The sequence below is a fragment of the Vanacampus margaritifer genome, chromosome 1, assembly GCF_051991255.1.
Source record: "Vanacampus margaritifer isolate UIUO_Vmar chromosome 1, RoL_Vmar_1.0, whole genome shotgun sequence".
Taxonomy (NCBI): Eukaryota; Metazoa; Chordata; class Actinopteri; order Syngnathiformes; family Syngnathidae; genus Vanacampus; species Vanacampus margaritifer.
In genome coordinates this window covers 27,975,460-27,994,922 of record NC_135432.1, presented here as the reverse complement: position 1 = coordinate 27,994,922, position 19,463 = coordinate 27,975,460, and the positions used below count along the sequence as shown (strand labels likewise).

Below are 19,463 nucleotides of genomic sequence, written 5' to 3'. Positions count from 1 at the left end.
GAGCAATTATAAATACAGAAAACAAAAAAAAAAAACTCATTTGCATACAATAATTAACAACCAACTGGTTTTCATTTTTAGAAAATCACCTTTTTAAAAAAAAAAATGTTTTAATTTTTTTTTACTTACACTGTGATTGGGGGCTGACTGGTTAGCACCTCCGCCTCCCAGTGCAGAGGATGTGTTTGCATGTTCTCCCCGTGCCTGCGTGGGTTTTCTCCTGGTACTCCGGTTTCCTCCCACATTCCAAAGACATGCATGGCAGATTAATTGAACACTCCAAATCGTCAATAGGTGTGATTGTGAGTGTGGATGGTTGTTTGTCTCTGTGTGCCCTGCGATTGGCTGGCAAACAGTTCAGCGTGCCCGAAGCCAGCTGGGATAGGCTCCAGCGCCCCCCGCGACCCTTGAGAACAAGCAGTTAAGAAAATGGATGGATGGCTAAACTGTGCTTGTCAGCAAACTATTTTCCTTTGAAACAGTGAGATTTTAGACAAATCTCTCCCCATAGATTTTGGTCAAAGGAACTAAAGTGAAGTCAGACCCACAATAGCGATTTTGTCGGCTAAAAAAATAGCACATTTGAGTAAGCCTGGTTTGTTAATAAGTGATCAGTAGGAACGGCAAGTTAGTCAGGCTGTCAGCATCAAAGTATGCGCAGTCCATCAATCCATTTTCTGAACCGCTAATCCCTCACGAGGGTCGCGGGCGCACTGAAGCCTACCCCAGCTGTCTACGGGCTGTAGTATTTACGCCTTTGAAAAGTAATCAGATGGCTGGAGCACTTTACCGCTGCTAGCTACCACGGTTAGCTTACTGCTTGGTGATGGTAGCTTGCTGTTAGCTAGCAGTCGCCGCTAAACGCTGGCAACAGTAATGTCAATGTTAGAGCTTCAAGGTGACTTGAGGACTTTGTGTTACTGAAGTCTGTCGCAAAAGTTTGGGGAACTTATATTGCCGTTGTTCACAAACTACCGCGACGACACGCTTCCGGAAACAACTTTAAAATAAAAGCGCTACAATGCATTGATCTACATATATTACTTGGTAAGAAGGTAAGGTTTATTTTGAAATTGGGTACTGTCATGTATACTGCCGTTAGCTTGACTACGACTATCTCAGCGGGTATCCTAGGCAGAAATAACGAGGACTCGTTTCAGCCCTATTATTAATAATCGTTATTGTACGATTATGCCAATTTTGTAGTCGTGGAGGCTAATAATCAAAATCGTAATTGAATTTTGATTAATTGCACAGCCCTATGTGAGGATGCTACCATTTAATCCCAGGAGGATGAATGGAGGCGACTACAGCAAAGCAAGCATGGAGGTCATTTGGTTTGAAATGCAGATGGTGTGCGACCTTTTAATGTGCAACAAATTGACAAAAATCTCATTTTTTAAAAATAAGTTGGCATTTACAGCTGCAACTTGAAGGTTTTAGTTCAATGTTATATTGTGTTGCTTTGTCAGCAAATGTGACCTTTTGCCAACCCAATTCCATTAACACAAAAGTGAGCCTGTACGCTTTGTCATCATCTTCCACTTCTTCAAACACAGTTTGGAAAAAAAAATCCTAACATTTGCAAATAAGCATCCATAATAACCTCTGGCAAACACTTAAGTTCAAAATTGAAGTTTTCACCCCTTTTTGGTGGTGGCAAGATTATGAAACAGCACTCAATGCCCGTAGGAATACAAATGTGGCTCTGGGACTTCATCGTGCACCACTTGCTGAGCAGAGTGAGGCCCTTTGACATAAGCAGGACCTTCCTTGCTCTCCACCTTTTATAGGCAGTGATAAGAAACTTGAGAAGCTAGCTCTGTCCTGGGCTGCCAACTGGACTCCATTGAGGAGATGGCGGACAGAAGGATGTTGGCCAAGCTGATATCCATCACGGATGACAATTCCCACCCCCTGCATTCCACTGTAGAAATTGCCGAGCGGCTCCTTCGGTGGCAGAATTTTACACTCGGTGCAGGAATGAGCGCTACGGCAGGTCATTCCCGCCAACAGCAATTAGACTGTTCAAATGCAATGAATACAGCACACAAATACTTTCACGCATGTGCCATATTTTCATCTTACAAAAAACTAGAAACGCAAACTAGAATCTCATCACCATTAACTCACTCGTGATTTCCGACGAATCCCTGGACTCTTGCACCTTACTGTCCTAAAAATTATAATAATAATAAGTCAAATTTGATAATAATGATAAATAGTAAATGCAGTGCACTTATGTAGCACTTTATCTACACCATAAGTTGCCCAAAGTGCTTTACCGAGCCTCATATTCACTTTTTTGATAACATATCGCAGTGTACCAAGTCTGCGTCTGATGTGCTAACGTAGCCGCGTCAACATATGGATGAAGATTTTCCTTTTAAGCTAAAAAAAAAAAAAACTTGAACCTCCAGGATTCCTTGCTGTCCAGTGGCCAATGGCAGGATCCAGAGTATGTTTTCACTTTTGGCTCAGTTTTAACTCCACGCGTGTCGTGTCTGTCGTAGCAGCTAGCTAGCACTAAGCTAACCCCTTGTGGGTTCGTCTCGCCGGTTACAGCGTCTAAGTTTGCAAACTCCCTTCGTGTCAGCTTTGAGTGATTCCTTAACAGTTTAATACAACACTCATTAGCCAGCTCAACATTCCTGTGCACACGCTAACACTTCCGGGTGTTGCGTCTCGAAGAGCGCGAGTCACACGGCTCTGCACGCCACACATCAAATCAAATACTCATTCCTGTGGCACTACTACACACGAAAATACGCTCATTCTTACTTGAATCTGATCATTGTGATTCAGCAATTTAGTTTTAATGGTCAATTTACATCTCAAATAGAGCCACGTACCACCAATGTGTGCGCAGCCCTACTTCCTACCAACTTTAAATAAGGCACTGGCTCGCATAACTTACCTTCCTACCCACCACACAAGCGCTCATTTTAATGGCCACATGATTTTCTTTGTTTCCCCAAGTTATGTATCGGTGTTGTTTCTCGTCTTTATTCTCACTGCGGTTGGCACTGCGTGCTGCTGACCTCATAGGGCTTCATTCAATTGAGTTAATTTTCACAGGCCAGTGCAGGTAGAGAAGATATGTTGTGGCAGGTAGGAAGAGAAATTTGTAACGGACATGATTATTATTAAAAAAAGACCACCTTGAGGTATGTAATGCAATTATCCCCCGCTGTATAATATACACTGCGACAATGGGCACTGATTGCTCTCTTTGTAGAAGCACCTTAGCTTCTCACTCAAAGCACAACTGTGCATTTACACATTCTATTATCTTCTTAAACTGCTCACATATACAGATCATATCACTTCAGTGAATAAACCGAAGCTTACTTGGCAAATGTCACATGCGTGACACCCCTTCATTAAATAAAGTGACCCTGTACGTAATCACTACTCAAAAAGTATTCAAGCAAGCGCTATTATTGCTCTAATGCTAATTCTCAAGATTGTTATTTTGGCTACACAATCACGATCGAGATTTTTCTGCAGCTCATAGCACCCGACACAACCCCTAGGAGGAATATTTACATGACATTTGGGGATTGTTATGCTATGCTGTGATGCACTAAGCCTTAATTTCAGCCCTGCAAAAGCATTTCAAACCACACATATACAATTTCTAAGGGAATTGTAATTTCGAGTTCTTAAGTATGACTCGGCCTACACCAGCGTTACACAGCTGATTTAGTCTTTTATTCACTGCTGAATAAAGTAAATATAAAGCCTCTGTCGGAAGCAGCGGTGTGAAATCTGTTGCCATTTACTGAGAACGGTGATGTGGCCGCCACCCTGTTGTTGTTCGCAAAATAGCTGGGATGCTCGTAGCGACCCCACTTATCGGGTTTCCTCCAAGGATGGTTCAAAGGAGATCTTTCTCAGATGAGTAACAAGGTAATAGAATTTCAATTGTTTTGGAGCTCCTTCTTGCACATCCTGTATAATCTGACCTGCCTCGAGATAAAACAAGTTCCCTCTCCCTCCCCTTTTTCGCTTTCTTTGTCCATATTTCATTATCTGTGCTTGCTTTTATTCCATGACTATTATAGATAAAAAAAAAAAAATTGTGCAAATCCACTGGTGGGTGTCAGTGGGCAGCACTTGATGTTAAAGGGGAAATAGTGCACAATTGATCCCTACTGTAGTAAAAATGAAAAATAAATAATCAAACTATTTATTTTTGGATCAATAGTAGTAGATTTGTTAGTGCACATAGTGTCGAGCATCGTTTGAATGATTCCGGTTGCGATTCTTCTTTTATTTTGCAAAGGTAAAAAGAAAGTTTGCATAGTTTAAATTAGGGGTGTCCAAGCTACAGTCATCCATTTTTAGCGGCCAGCGGGATAGACTCAGATAAACATGTGACGTGTCGTTTGTCTGCACTGGAAGGCAAGGCTGGATAAAATAAGTTTTAAAGCTCTCATTTATTTGTGTTGAAAACTCACATCATTCAGTAGGCCATTGGACAGCCTAAAATTCTGAAAAGTGATTGACTTTTTTTAATTACCTATCTCAGTGGGTCTTTTGGACCGGGCCGCACAGTTAAAGAATAAAAAAAAAAACACATGCTCCTCCGGTTAATTAATTAGCCGAGGCTTAAAAATATTTGATTTTGAAAAGTGACCGGATTCTCTCTGTTTACGACAGGCTCTTGACGCATGTCAAGATGCTAATTATTTCAGTTGCGCAGCGCTGATGCTAATCGACATGTTAGCAAAAAGAGTAAAAAACAGACTTATTTGGAAAGTTTCTCTGCAACGGATCAATGGTCCAATAATGAGACGACACAGGAGCCTGTGACCAAAAAGAAAAAGGAGCATGGACTTACAGCTACAGTTGATTCCCACGCATGACGGGCTGTCCGACGAGCGGCTCTTAATTTAGCGTTATGGTGAGTGAGTTACTCATGGACTTTATATTTGTTATGCGGTGCCTTGTTATGTTGGCATATGCCCTCCTTAAATCTATCTCTTAAATGCGCCAACTTGGTTATATCTACAAATAGTTTTCGTGTTGCTTGTATTATTCATAAGCATTACCATAGTGAGCTCACCATATGAATGCGTTGTCGTTACCCTTGTTATGGTGTTTGTGCTGCTCGCATATGGAGTTTGTTGTAGCCTTTTATTAATCAGCCGCCAAACAGCCAAGCATCTCCCCCCCAACCCACTGGCTTGCCGGTCCGCAAAAGTTGTGGACTTGTATGAACCGGACCGTGGTGGAAAAAACGTTGGGGACCACTGACCTAGTTGGTAACTACACACTTTATAAAGTATAAATATGTGGTTTAAATAAAAAAGCTAACCAGTTATTTTTGGATGAAATTGATTAAACATGTCTACAAATTTTATTGTAATTAACTTTTTTGTTTTTATGAACTTTATTTTAAATTTCGAACACCAGTATTATTATCAAACCTTTGAAATTGTAGTGACATCATTTTCTTCTCATTAAATCATGTATGCTGAATTGGAATTCAATTTAAATGACCATTTGGTCATAGGTGCTTATTTATTCTCTTCTTTATGCTCAGTCGCTCACCTCAGTATGAATTAAATAATGTTAGTTGGTGACGTACATTTGAGTTTACCCACCATTTACTGTTGTTGTAACCTGACTCAATTGTGTCGACAGACATATTTTATAGTTTAACTGACCCAATTATAATTTCAAAAAAAAAAAGCTGTTTGCTGAGGCTCTTAGCTCGTCAATCACCGGGAGCTAAGTTCAGGTCCAAAGCATTGAATCGGAACTTTAAAATGTGAAGCATTCTGGGAGAATTGGAATGTTGGTCCCAGTTCCAACAGATTATTGACACCTAATGTCCAACTCTATATTCATTTGTATTTAACTTTTAAAAGGAAAGGCAATGACAAGTTTGCTCTATATTATTTATTTGGTTGTTACTAACATAACTATGAGATTAATTAAAAAATAATCATTTCCAGTTTAATACATTTTGTAGAAACTTTATTTGAACGCAACACATTCAGTGTTTTTACGCATTTATTTTGGTAAATGGTTTCATTTATATAGCGCTTTTCCTCTTTACAAGGCCTCACAAGCGCTTTACATTCGACTACTCATTCACCTACTGATGACGCAATATCAAGAGCAACCGAGGGTTCAGTATTTTGCTCAAGCATACTTTGACATGGTCACAATGGCATGGGATGGAACCCACAATCTTTAATCATTTCAGCCAGGTCATTGTTTCATATTTAAGCACAGCAAACGTTACAGTGGCTTAACCTCTGCATCACTGCTGTGCTACTGTATTTTAATGTTGGTCATTATGCCACTGTACAAATGTATTTGTGAATTCTAAAAGCTGTGTGTGCGACAGACTTTAGGGAGCATGTTGCTTACTTGTTGCAGCCCACAACCATTTCATGGTGGAAACGTTGTGCCTTTGCTGCTCGCTATTAAAAGAATGCTTAAAAATCGGCGCTGTGGCGATGTCTTGCCTCTCAATGGGAAGCGGGGAAGACAACAATGGCGTTGTCACACCTCTGTTATGGAATTACATTCAAAACACACACTAGGGGCATCACGAGGGCAGCGTTTTTGTTCAAGCAGCATGATGGCAGTAACTGAAGGAGGATTAATGTCAGGATGTGTGTTAAAACTAGCACATTGCTACCATTTTTGTTTTTCTTTCTATATGGTCAGCCTTTTCAAATGATGTAAACAGAAGGATTCATTGCAACAATGGATACAAAAGCCCAACGAGCTGGCTGCACATGTAAAAGTATTTATTTACAAAGCTCTTCAATAGCTACTGTGGTGCTCATCAGACTGGCGCTCCCACACAGTCCCTTTGACAACGATGCCCTTCAGTCATTGTGTGTGTGTGTTTTGTTGCACCTACTTGGATAAGAGCTGGAGGTCATCAGGGAGGTGAAGTGTGGTTTTGCTCCACATGAGGGCAATAAGAGGCACCAGTTTAGTCAACCTCCCCTCTGTTCTGCTTGACAGGAAGGAGTCCTGCACTAACAAGGTGAGCAGACAGTTGGGGGAATGGTGGGGTGGGTGATATAAATTGGTAGGTGGGGGTTGATGTTACACAGGGAGTCTGCAGCCCCCTTCTCTTCGTGGAGCCGACAGTGACTGGACTTACAGCACTTAGAAGGTGTTATAAAGTGCCCTGGACCTTGCTGAGAGAGCAAGCATGCTGGTGCGAAGGAGGGTTGCACTTTGGGCCAGGCAATTACTCTGTTTTTGACAACAAAAAAACACTACTGGAAGAGAGAATAGCAACCCATTTATCACCAGGTATGCACTCGCATGACTTACAGTGGCTGGGCATCTTTTATAGCATATAGCATTCTCAATACCAAGCATTATTTTCTGCACCGCTTGGTATTTGGTGGCAACTAGTGCTCCTAGTGGGAAGTAGTCGCCTTCCTCCTGTGTTTGCTTTGGTTTTCTCTGGGCACTCGGGTGGAAATGCATGTGAAAATAGATGGACGGATAGATGATCAATAGAGCTACCAGTGACTAGTTATCTGATATACTGTACATGGCTGCCAACAGAAAAGGTTCCCTCGTATTTATTGATGTGACTGCTGTCAAAAGCAGCAGTATGAATTCTGAAGTGATTCGGGCAATCTGATTATCTTCTTATAATCAGCCAAAATGTTTCAAAATTCATTAGATGGCGCTTCACAGTGCTGATGGACAATAACCCAAAGCATACTGCGAAAGAAAACATTTTTTTTTTTTTATGCAAAGAAGTGGGAAATTATGCTATGGCCAAGTCAATCACCTGACCTGAATCAGATTGAGCGTGCATTTCACTTCATGAAGACAGAACTAGGGGGAAAATTCCCCAAGAATAAGCAGCAACTTAAGACATTTACAGTAGAGGACTGGCAGAACACCACCAGGGATGAAATGCAGTGTCTGGTGACACATTCCAGATATCATATCCAAGTATTAGAATGTGAACATTTTATTTATGGTTGTTAATTTGTAACATTGGTTCCTTAAAGGTACAGTGTGTAGAATCCATGCCATCTAGTGGTGAAATAATAGAATGCAACAATTTTGAAGCTCATGAACTACGGTATCTCAGACAGACCACACTCCACAAGCCTACTGCTAATTATTATTTGGAGTGAGCGAGTGAGCTAGTGTGAACAGCAAGGAAGAGTGGCTAACAAGAACTAGACAGAGCAGCTAGCCAGAGAAGTTAGCAAAGGCTAGCAAGAGAAAAGCAGAGACAGACAAGCGGTGCACAGAAAATTTTATAGAGTAAATTTTACTCTGAAAAAGAATGTATTCGGTGGCAGTCGAAACAGAGTAAACTTTGTACTTGGAAGAGAGTGAAATATCCCCCTCCGCCACCAAAAACAAAATCCCTCAACAATTGAGGAACAATGACAGAACCTTCAGGTTGTGAGACAGCCAACCTAACCACTGACCCATCCCACTCCATACTGAAGGTTGTGGGCTCTTCGTCGACCCTTGAGCGTTTTATTATTATTATTTAATATTTTACTCTCTTCCAATCTATTTAGAATGGGACCAAATATAGTCTCTTTAGAGTTAAATTTACTCAACGAAATTTACTGTGTGGGAGCGCGAATCACGGGACTCGACGACCACCTGCAGGCCCAGCTGTAGAGTCTGACACTAAATGCAAGCACCACCGGAGGCCAACTACGTTTTGAAGTTCTTCTCCTGCAGGTATCCATAGCAGAAAGATGTCAGCAGAACATGTCTGCCTCCTATAAGGCATAGCACGACCTATGTAGTATAATTAGTGATTACTAGGCCTAAGATTATACAAAAAAAAAAAAAAGATTTGTGATTTTTTTGTGTGCATTCAATTGAAATTAATAGTGGGTTTTAAAAGTGAATTAATTGCTAGTTCACCACTTGATGACACCAAATAATACATAGTCGCTTTAAAATGTGGGAGGCATTTTATGTTGTGCCAGTACTACATGGTATTGAGTACTCATATTGTTATTATTCTGGGGAAAAAAAGTGTTATCAAACATCGCTCGTAATAAATGTTTTCCTCCTCCACTCTAATAGATGCGGTGTCTCTGTCAAGACAAATGTGGGCCTCACCCCAATTAGATGACCCCATGCAATTACAATCAGCCTACCCAAGCACGTAAACGGTCGCTAAGATGCAGATGAAGTGTGGAGGCGTTCTGTCCAGCCTTGAGTCTTGCCGCTTTTCAGCATTTTCTTTATTCTACCCCTATTATTTTGTTTTAAATCACGGTTTGACTTCACCTGGTTAACTTAACACATATTTTAGATACGTATCATGATTTATTTATGGAATATAATGAATGATTTATGTTAACACTGTACCACTAATAGACCTCCAGTACACTGTTCATAAAGCTTTGATACTGTGCGCGGAAGTACCATGCAAAGATAGGAAAATGAAAATTTCGCTTCGGACCACATATTAGAGAAGGTAAAGATGAAGTGTACCTGACTGAGCTGTTATCTTCATTTTATTAGCCTCCGCTGCTGCGCTCAAAGCTTAGTTTGCTGCCTGCATTCTAATGAGAGAGAAAACGAGACAGGAGGGGGTGGAGGGGATTGTGTAACGGCTGTTATGTAACGCAATGTGCACGCCGTTCTCTCTGTGCAAGACACACAGCAAGTGAGGAGGGAGCATTGTTCTCACTTAAAAACATCATATCCCCATTATGGCGGCGCATCTAATAATGGCATGATGAGGATAAATTGTTTGGGAGGTGAGGGGGGTGCAGACCCCTGGCTTGCATTAGATTAAAACCTGACTATAAAGTGGCATTGAAGAGGGTTTGCCGGGTAATTAAAGTCAATAAAATGTTATTGCTCTCACCCTCAGCGCACTTCCTGATGCTTGGGGATGAACTGTCATGAACGTTGGCTGAATACCTCAAAAGAGGAAAAATGCTAAGCCGGGGACAAAGACAGTGCGGCTGAGATGATTAAGTTGCGTTTGTCAGGGTTTGATTTATTTCAGGAAAGCTCGAAGTCGCACCAAAATAATTCCCACTTTTGTCAAATCATGCAGCAACTATTATGCCAAGCCTCCAGAAATATACAATAGAAAACAAAGACTCGTTTAGTAAATACAAAAGTAGATATTGTCTGTTTAAAATTACAGCACACATATCACAACCACGGATTCATGAGTAATTGACCTTCACGCAGAACGTCTCCTCCGTCTTCTCCTCCAGGTTGTTCACGTAGACCAGAATCTCCACTGAACCTGCACTCTGGCTGGGGGCGAAGCGCAGTCCGATGGTGTAACTCTCTCCCCCATCAAGCTGACCAGCAAACACAACAAACAATGCCCTTGATCAAATGCTCTCTAAATAAAACTCACGTTTCTCGCAACCCATCATTGTTGGCAGTATGTAAGAATTCAAACGCCCTGTGATGAGTTTAACTTAAGACAACATTGAGAATTCAGAAGTTGATTGAAACTGTGAACAAATAACCTGCAACTACACAATTCGCAGTGTGTCATTCCAATGAGGCAATCAATGTTACAATAAAGAGGGAGAGAGAGCTGACAAGTACTCAGCCCAAATTTGATCAAATATATATGATTATGATTTCAAAGTTATCCACACACACACCTTTTAATAAATCAATTACTCTAACCCCTTAATTGTCTCTAAATCAATTTACTAGTCAATTTGTATGCTATGGCTCAATTTGAATAGGAATAGTTTACATAATAGTGAAGGCCATTTTCTGGTCCCAGCCTGGTCCTAAGAGCATGTTTGGATGACCTTTCACCACATTTTTGTCATCAAGTACATTTACAGAGAGAGTTGGTCTCATCCAAATCCAGGTATGAATGTTCTTCTGGATGGCTGATACACTCATCAGCAGCTTCCAAGTCTGACCGGAAGAGTGGAAGCTGTTTTAAGTGGCAAGTGTGGACTAACCCAAATTTTCTCTTCCATTTTCAACCATCTGTAGAGTTGGAATGACCACATGAACCAATACTATGTCTTTCAAGCACAATCACACTTAAAAGCAGAAAACTGTGTATGTGGGAAAAATGATCAATGACAACAGTGACTTCAACATACTCAAAGTCAGTTGCTGTAAGTAGAAAGATGATTGATACTGTATACTGTACTTGGTATCGATCCCAGTACGATTGTTTTTTTTTAACCTGTCATTCATTTGGACTAGAAAAAGAAACAATCATGCAATAGTAGAGTTAAAAAGAATTGAATTCCAAATGCATGTAGTATTTTAACTCCAGGAACAGAAGCACATCTCCTCTTAGTATTTGTTCTAAACTTACACAGAGATACCTTAACTTATTAATTACATGTATTACCTGACCAACCTTGTAAATCAACTTTACTCAGGTAGATTTTTCCCATTGAAATGAATTGAAATGTCATTAATCCGTGCAGGCTCATTAAAAAACACCAAAAGTTTTGTTATGTGTTGCATAAAAACATAATGCTTACATTAACAGTATGACTGTGCATTGGAACAAGCCAAACGTCACAAGATCATCTGCAGTGTTGTATGTAGACCTTTGCCGTGTGACCTAGCTAGTGGGTGATATGAGGAACACGTCTGGCGGTTCGTCTGCGTGTGCACCTGGCCTAAAGTAGCTCCTAAGCAAGTGTTTGTGAGTTTGAATGTTTCTCGTGTAATAAACAGTTTTTAATTTTTCCCTCCACTTCCCTTGAGCACCTTGCTTCTGAATCTCACTTGGAACTCAAATTTACAACACGTAGGATTTTTTTTTTTTTTTTTTTACAGCTCATAACCCCTAATAATGATAAAGTGGGGGCACCTGTAAGTCAAGGTACCTCTATATCATGATCAAAATGTTTTTACTTTTTTGATGAGAGGTAAGTTTTTTTGTGCTGATTCCAAATGTGCCCACGTTCAGGTTTTCATAATAACTATATTAATAAAATAGTGATAGAATGTACATAATAGAATATTTATTCTACTTAAAAAGAACCCCGACTGTAATGACAAGTTGCTCTATATTATTAATTTGGTTGTTACTAACATAACTATGAGATTCATTTTTCAAAAATCATTTCCATTTTGTATTAACTTTATTTGGACGTACTCAAAGCGTAGTGATGTAGAATGGCGGCTGGCTCTCTGCCGAGCAATGTGAAATGCCTATAAAGAAAGCAAGGTAAATCTCTGTAGCTTTCCTAAAAGGACGATCAAAACTCTTGAGTGCGTCTGGTGAATGACGAAAACACGGCATGGGGGAAGGTGACTCTCCTGATTGCATTTTGTTTCTTTAGGAACGCTACAAGGCTTACCTTGCTTTCTTGATTGAAGTTTCACATTGCTCGGCAATGGCGGCGTACATTCAAATAAAGCTTCTACAAAATGTATTAAACTGGAAATGATTTTTGAAAAATGAATCTCGTCGTTATGTTAGTAAGAACCAAATAAATAATAGACCAAACTTGTCATTGCAGTCTGGGTTCCTTTTAAGAGTTAGGTTCAGCAACAGGTAGGAATTATTTTCTGAAACATCAGAGCTATAAATTATACAAAAAAAGGGAATAATCTCAAAAACCTTATGTGCTAGAAAAAAATAAATACGTGTTTGAAACAAGTGTAAAAAAAGACACATAAAGACATCTTTGAATACAATTAACTGTTGGCCTGTGTTATTGACTAAAGCATTTAACTAAATGATATCCTTAATTGAATCTGGAAAAAAATAACCAGCAATTCAGTGATATTCGAGATGGGAGAATCTCTAAATATTTTGAACTCCTGTTTGTTGTACCAAAGCAGATCAACAGTAATTGATAAAACTGACCTTTGTCTGATCAAAGGTCAACTCGCACATTAAAAACAAAACAAAAGATTTCTTACCAATCCACAAATTGATCACACGGAGAAACCCAAATTATAAAACAAAGAATGCACTAGCAAGTGCAATGCAGCAATGCAGTCTTTAAAATATATTCTGGTCGTGTTGACAAACCAAATGAGTGACATTGCGTAGAGGATATGTTGCATAAAGCAAAGATTTATTCCTCCTCTGAGGCAATAAATACAAGACGCTGGCCCCAGAGAACCGTGCAGAATTCTGATGTTTAAGTCCGAGGAGCAGAAATAGAAAGTGCAGGCGGCGAGAGCTGGGACACAGTTATTCACTGACACACTGGAGAGATTCTCCGAGCACAATGTGCAACGTAGGTCCACACTTTTCAAAGTGTAATAAATGTGCTCGTGGGAAGCGCGCATTGGAGGGTCTAGCAGCAGTTTCCCACAGCTGGTTGGAGACGACTAGCAGCTCCACACTTTGACCTGTCATATCACACATGGTCGCCTCACACAGTGGCCGGCTGCCTTCCTCTCCCAGGCTCCATGTGGTAGTGTGTGCGTGTTACCACTTAATAAAGTGGTACACATTGTCCGCTAAGCACTAAGTCTGAAATAAAGGCAGGAAGAAATGTTCTCCCCTTGCGTTTGTATGGATGCTTGTTACAATATAACTCAAAAGTTATTTAGCTGCTTTCCAGGGAACTTTTCGGCAGCATGGGCCAAGGAAGGAAATATATAGCTTTGGTGTGCATCCAAAAACTTTAATAGCATTTCCAAACATTTCCCACTGAGATAAGTTGTACTTTGAATGATGTGTTAAAAAACCTACCAGTGTAATATCAATATGCTAAAAATAATAAAACATAGTCTTTTAAGGGAACCCTGACTGTTCAGACTAGTTTATCAATGAAAGGAGTCACAATCATGTTTATTAGTATAACATTAAACCTACAATCTAAATGTTACTTTATTTATATTGAGTAAAATGTTTCAGCTCCTGCCATTAGCTGGACCAGATACCAAAATCAGCTCACCTGCGATCTTAATGAGGACAAGCACTCCAGAAGATGTATGGATGGACGAGATTAGGACCCTTGTGGCCGCCATGTTTGTGCCACTCCACATGGGCTGCGCTGAGAAATTAGCCCTGAGTCACTGGCTGCGAGTATCATTATATTGCTACACTGTTATGGAGATTCTGAGTCTAAAAGAAAGCATGCACTGATAAGAAGAGGAGTGAGCCGTGGGTGATTTCTCATGGACGTAAACAACTTCCGAGAGCGCTACAACCTGTGTTCTCGCCATGCAATTTACACATTTGATCAATCACAGCTTCTAAAAGAGCCTGCAGGTGCTTCAGGTTAGAAAGGGAAAAAAAGTCAAAAGCTAGAATTTATGCTCACAATTTTCCCTCAACCAAAGTGTAAATGCCCCCAGGTAAGAGGTGAGATGCTCACTAAGTGACAAAAGCAGGAGTTTCCTCGTACTCTTTGCTGCCACGTTCCAAAAGTAGATTTAGTAGCTGAAAGTGTCTGTAGGTGTGAAAGTGAGTGTGAATGGTTGTCTACTCTATACAGTATGTGTGATAGCAGCCTGTCAAAGTCAGCTGTGATCAGAATCAGCACTTCCGCAAATCTCGTGGGGATTAGTGATGGGCCATTGTGATTTTCTAGGAATGTGGTAGAATTGATTGTTTGAAAATGTAAACACTTGCAGAGACTTATAGAAATAAAGTTTTGCATATTGATATCACCTGATTCCTACCATGTTCATTTATTGCTGATAATGACTGTAGAAATTATTTGTTATTCCAGAAGTGTGTGTCAAATTGGTACACACGCAATATTCATTTCTATTATTTCCCATCTAAATATGTTTTCAAAACCTAATTAAATTGACAGCCAATCAATATCCTGGAATGGAGTGTGTTGAAGTTCAGCATTATAAGTTCCATTTTAGCCTCCACCAAAGTCTAATGTAGAGCTAAATGTCTTTTTTTGCTTTAGTTATGGTCTCTTCAATGACAACATTGTTTCCTTATTAGGTTTGGATAAAAAAAAAATAAATACTGTAAAACCATGTATTTTGGTTTTACCTTCTGCCATCCCATGTACCTCATTTATCGACTTTCCAGCAACGTCATTTCCTTCATTGCTATGTTGATTCTTCTTCCCAGTAATTCAATCCATCCTTCTCTATTCTGTATTATAGCATTCGACAGATAAATAAGTCTATTTGTAGGATTTATATCCCCCAAAAAGCTTATCAGTATTGATCTCTATTGCGCTTTCCCTCCTAAAAAAGGGTTTCATTATTACGAGTTATATGAAAAAGGAAGCAAAGTGTCCCCACGATTGCTAAACGCTGCTGGCAGCCTTAATGCTTTATTAGACACCTGGAGCGTTGCTAACAATATGAAATAAAACAAAAAGCCCACCTCCCTCCCTCAGGCTAATTGATGCAGTGTGGTCCTGGACAGGAGCAGCACTGCACCTTAATAGTTGATGTGGAAAAAGACTCCCATTGCATCTGACTGGTTTTATTGTTAATAGGTTTTGTCATTTGTTTTTCCCTTTTATCACATCTCATCAAAAGAGCGGCAATAACGGCAATGACTCCTACTTGTGTGTGACTCAAATAGGCTTTTACACATTTTCCTTCATAATGACAGCATAATTGTTTGTTAGCTCGCTTCTGTTTTTCTCAAGACTTAACATGAGAAACAAGAGCAAAGTTCTCCTGTACTTGTTTTTTGCTGCTAAGAAATGCTACAAAATTCAACCTTTTAATTTTCTGCTGAATTTGTGGAAATTTGCCACACATTCATTCATTCTTTTGACTTCTTCACCTTTTTACCATGTCTTTATTAAATGTCTATTTTTATCCATCCATCTCTATAGCTGTCCAGGGTGGAGGTGAGCTGGAGCCAAAGTCCCACTAGAGACAGACAATCAGCCACGTTCACTTTTCACAATGTCAGTCGGCGGAAACTGAACCCGTGTTGCCTGCACCCAATTCATGTGAGTGAGTCATGACAGTAAAAACATGCATATTAAAATATTTAAGATAATTAAAAGGTAATTATGCATTGCAATTGGGAGGAGGGATGGTAGAGAAAAAACAAGATTCCAAGGTGGAAAGTCTCAGAGGTTGTACCATTAGGAATTTGAGCAAAATTCAAGAAATCCTCTCAAAATCGCATCTAATGTTCGACTGCATGCATAGCAACACAGGGCTATGCTTTTCATTTGTTAAAATTTAAATGTTTTTACGTGATTAACTTACTTTAATGCTTGTTTTTTTTCAGTGCCTGTATAGCTGATGGTTTTTATGATGCTGGCAGTCTGACCTTGAAAAGGATTCATTGCATTTAAGGGAACGTGCAAAAGATTGCATTAAACCGTATACCCTACAATAGAAAATTAGAAACATTTAGTTTATATTAGAAACATAAACTGCTTTTTTTATGGGGTGTTTGCCCATTTAGACTAAATTTGCTTGCCTTATCTCACCTGGAATTCATCCTCTTTGAATTGGAGCAAATCCGGATGGTCAGAACGGAGCAAGAAGGTGCGTCGGCTGGTGTAGGGGTTGGCGTAGGTGATCTTTTTGGAGCTGCCGCGACCACTGCTAACTGGGACGCACACTTCAAACGCCTGCACGCACGCGCACACACACACACACACACACGCACACAAACACAAGCAATTTTACACGCCAATTTAATAGAACCGTCACAGTAATCTACTTTCCTGCGCAGAGAGCCAGAAAAATATAATCAGTATGCAAACAAACACTTCTACAACTTCTGCATTATTTATTTTAATCATAATCTAGCATAACCTATGTTTGCTTTGTGCTTTGTGTTTCTGGGATATTTATGAATATTTAAATGTACATGGTACACAGCGTTTAAAATGCATTTTGACTTAAACGCATTCCGGAGTAAATCTTGCGTAAACCTGAAAGCTAACAACAGAGCTTCAGAATCCAAACTGGACGAGGTGCATTGCGTCAGCCACTCAGAACAAGACCCAATCAGCTGAGGAGGTCAATATGTTTACTTGACGACAGGGCCAGTGCTTTTATGATGAAATTGAAGAGTATGCAAAGAAGAACATGACTTAAATCAATTCACCTTGGACAGCACAGGCCTGTGGACACTGAGGCACAGTAGCCAAGCGGTGACTAACTGCCTCTGCTCCACGTCCACCGCATTCACATACAGGAAGCGACTGCCTGCCCGCCACGGCTGCACCTTCAGTTGGAGCTCTTGCACACCTGCAGGAGGCAACATGAAAACACCTCCAGGGTTGACCTGTGGAAAAGGTAAAAAAACAAAAGAAAAAAATAACACTGGTTAGCAAGGTGTTTGCTACTTTTCCAAAACATTGCGCGATAATAAATAGCAAACGAATGGAAAAGGGTGATTATTTTAGACATTAGTTTAGGCATGGTGCAAAATGTATTACGGTGAAACTGCTTTTTGGTAGGAAAACTCAACATTTTGCTTTTTTTTTGTGCTGCATCTTATGGCATCTCGTGCTTTGCCACCAGTAAATCTTTCTACAGGGCATCAATTAGTTAATATACCTATTTATTTTTAATTAATTCCATATTAATAACATTAAAGTTTCATGACCGCCCTCAGGGGTTGGGGTGAAAATTTGCAAAAAAAATTCCACATAATGCACTGCTTGCCTGAAAATCATGTGTAGCAAGTACGGTGGAAACTGGCACCCCTTAGAATGAGCATCGAAGATTTCATGTTGTCACCGTATTTATTGAAGTCTGCGGCATGTGCTTGCACAAAACCTTGTACAATTCCGGCCTGCTTGCCTTCTAAATGCTTCCACTGAAGCAGAAATTTAAAAAAAAAAAAAAAAATGAAAAAAGTCCATGACTTGTTGAATGTCACCAGAATTTCTTTGCAGTCCAAAAACACATTTTACAAAGTTTCTCACGATTTCGTTTGTTGCCAGATAATATTTTGTCTAAGATTCTGCCATCTTGTATGTTTAGTAGTTTATGTATTCATTTTATTTTTATTGTGCTATGCAATCGCTGATAGTACAAAGCTTCTCATTGGTCAAGACAGATATTGCCATCATAACGTCATCTCTGATTGGCTAGGCGGGGTAGTTAATTTATAAAACGAAATATGATATTGTAAAACAATGTGCACATTTCCAGCGTGTGAAAAGCCACAATAGTAAAGTTATATTTTTCCAATATTTTAATACAGGCTTGACTTCCACTCCTTTACTGGGTCACAAAACAACACGATAAAGCCACAGGGGCCCAAAGACTATAAGCGGAAAGCTACGATTGAGACAAAGCTGTATCTGGATCAATTATTTCTTCTGGGTCAATCCATCCATTTTTTACCGTATACCCTGTTTAGGGTCATAAGTGAGCTGGAGCCTATCCCAGGTGATTTATCTTTATTTTTTCAATATATATATATTTTTTTTTTTTTTTTTTTTTTTGAGATGGGTTACAGCCTGGACTGGTCGGCAGCCAATAAGAGGGCAGACAACCAACCATTTACTCCCATATTCAAGATCCATGTACAATTCAGAGTCTATATTTGGTCGACACGCTGGTACATTTTCAAGTTAGACTTGAATGCAATAAAATTAGAAATGTATATTATATATTCCATATTAAATCTTATTTGCTTGAAAATCTGGATCAATTTTGATTTAAGTTTGGTTTGACATTGAAGTGTTTGACTTTGCATACACATGGTAAGTTTTTGTTAAATGGATAACATATGATTGAGGTCTAAGCATGTGACAGTTAACATATTAATTTGCTCAATTTTTTCCAAAATGCAGATCTGCATTAAAACTGGTTGGACATTGCATCTTTGTGGCGGCCGTGGCTCAGGGTGTAGAGACGGTCGTTCAGTAACCAGAAGGTTGGCTGTTCGATTGCCGCTCTCCCCAAGTCATGTGTCGTCGTGTCCTTGGGCAAGGCACTTCACACATTGCCTCCAGTGCTACTTACACTGGTGTATGGAAGGTGTGAATGTTTGGTGGTGGTCGAAGGGGCCGTAGACGCACACTGGCAGCCACGCTTCCATCAGCCTGCCCCAGGGCAGCTGTTAAGTTGCTTACCACCACCACAGTGTGAATGTGTGAGAGCATGAATAATGTATCCATTCCATTGTAAAGCGTCTTTGAGTGTCTAGAGTTAAAGCTCTATATAAATCGGATGCATTATTACTATTATCTTCTAGATGCAAAACATTAGAACATAAGCCATTTGGCAGTGTTATAAATCAATCAATTAATGAGTAGGTGAAAGGAAGGGCAAAAAAGGAGGACAGAGAATGAGTGAGAACTGTGAGTAATCAGCGAGAAGAAAAATCAGGAGAGACAGCAAGATGTGAGAATGAGAATTACTGCACAGCTGTTTTTTTTAATCTTTTGAGAAAAGCAAAACTATTCTCTGGTGGTGAGCTTTATCCTGTTTTATAAGACTCCTCCAATACTTTCCACAGCGACTCAACCTGCTGAGAGTCACATCAAAGCAGTCACTCTGATGCATATACTGGAATCTTTTAAAAATACATCTGTCGTTTTTTTTTTGTGTTTGTTTTTCAGCCCGTACCCTATTTCTTCAAGGAA

General features: G+C 39.8%; 1 protein-coding gene across 2 annotated transcripts in view; it reads right to left on the bottom strand.

Annotated features, from left to right (window-relative positions):
- Positions 1–9,965: 9,965 nt before the first annotated feature.
- nphp4 (nephronophthisis 4) overlaps positions 9,966–19,463 on the bottom strand; it is a 135,914-nt gene continuing 126,416 nt past the window's right edge. For both annotated transcript variants that reach the window (XM_077549301.1, XM_077549309.1), the window contains exons 27-29: positions 16,967–17,146; positions 16,341–16,484; positions 9,966–10,307 (exon numbers count right to left, since the gene is read on the bottom strand). In XM_077549301.1, the coding sequence (XP_077405427.1) occupies positions 10,167–10,307; positions 16,341–16,484; positions 16,967–17,146 (465 nt within the window). In that variant the 3' untranslated portion in view covers positions 9,966–10,166. The remainder of the gene's footprint in view (positions 10,308–16,340; positions 16,485–16,966; positions 17,147–19,463) is intronic.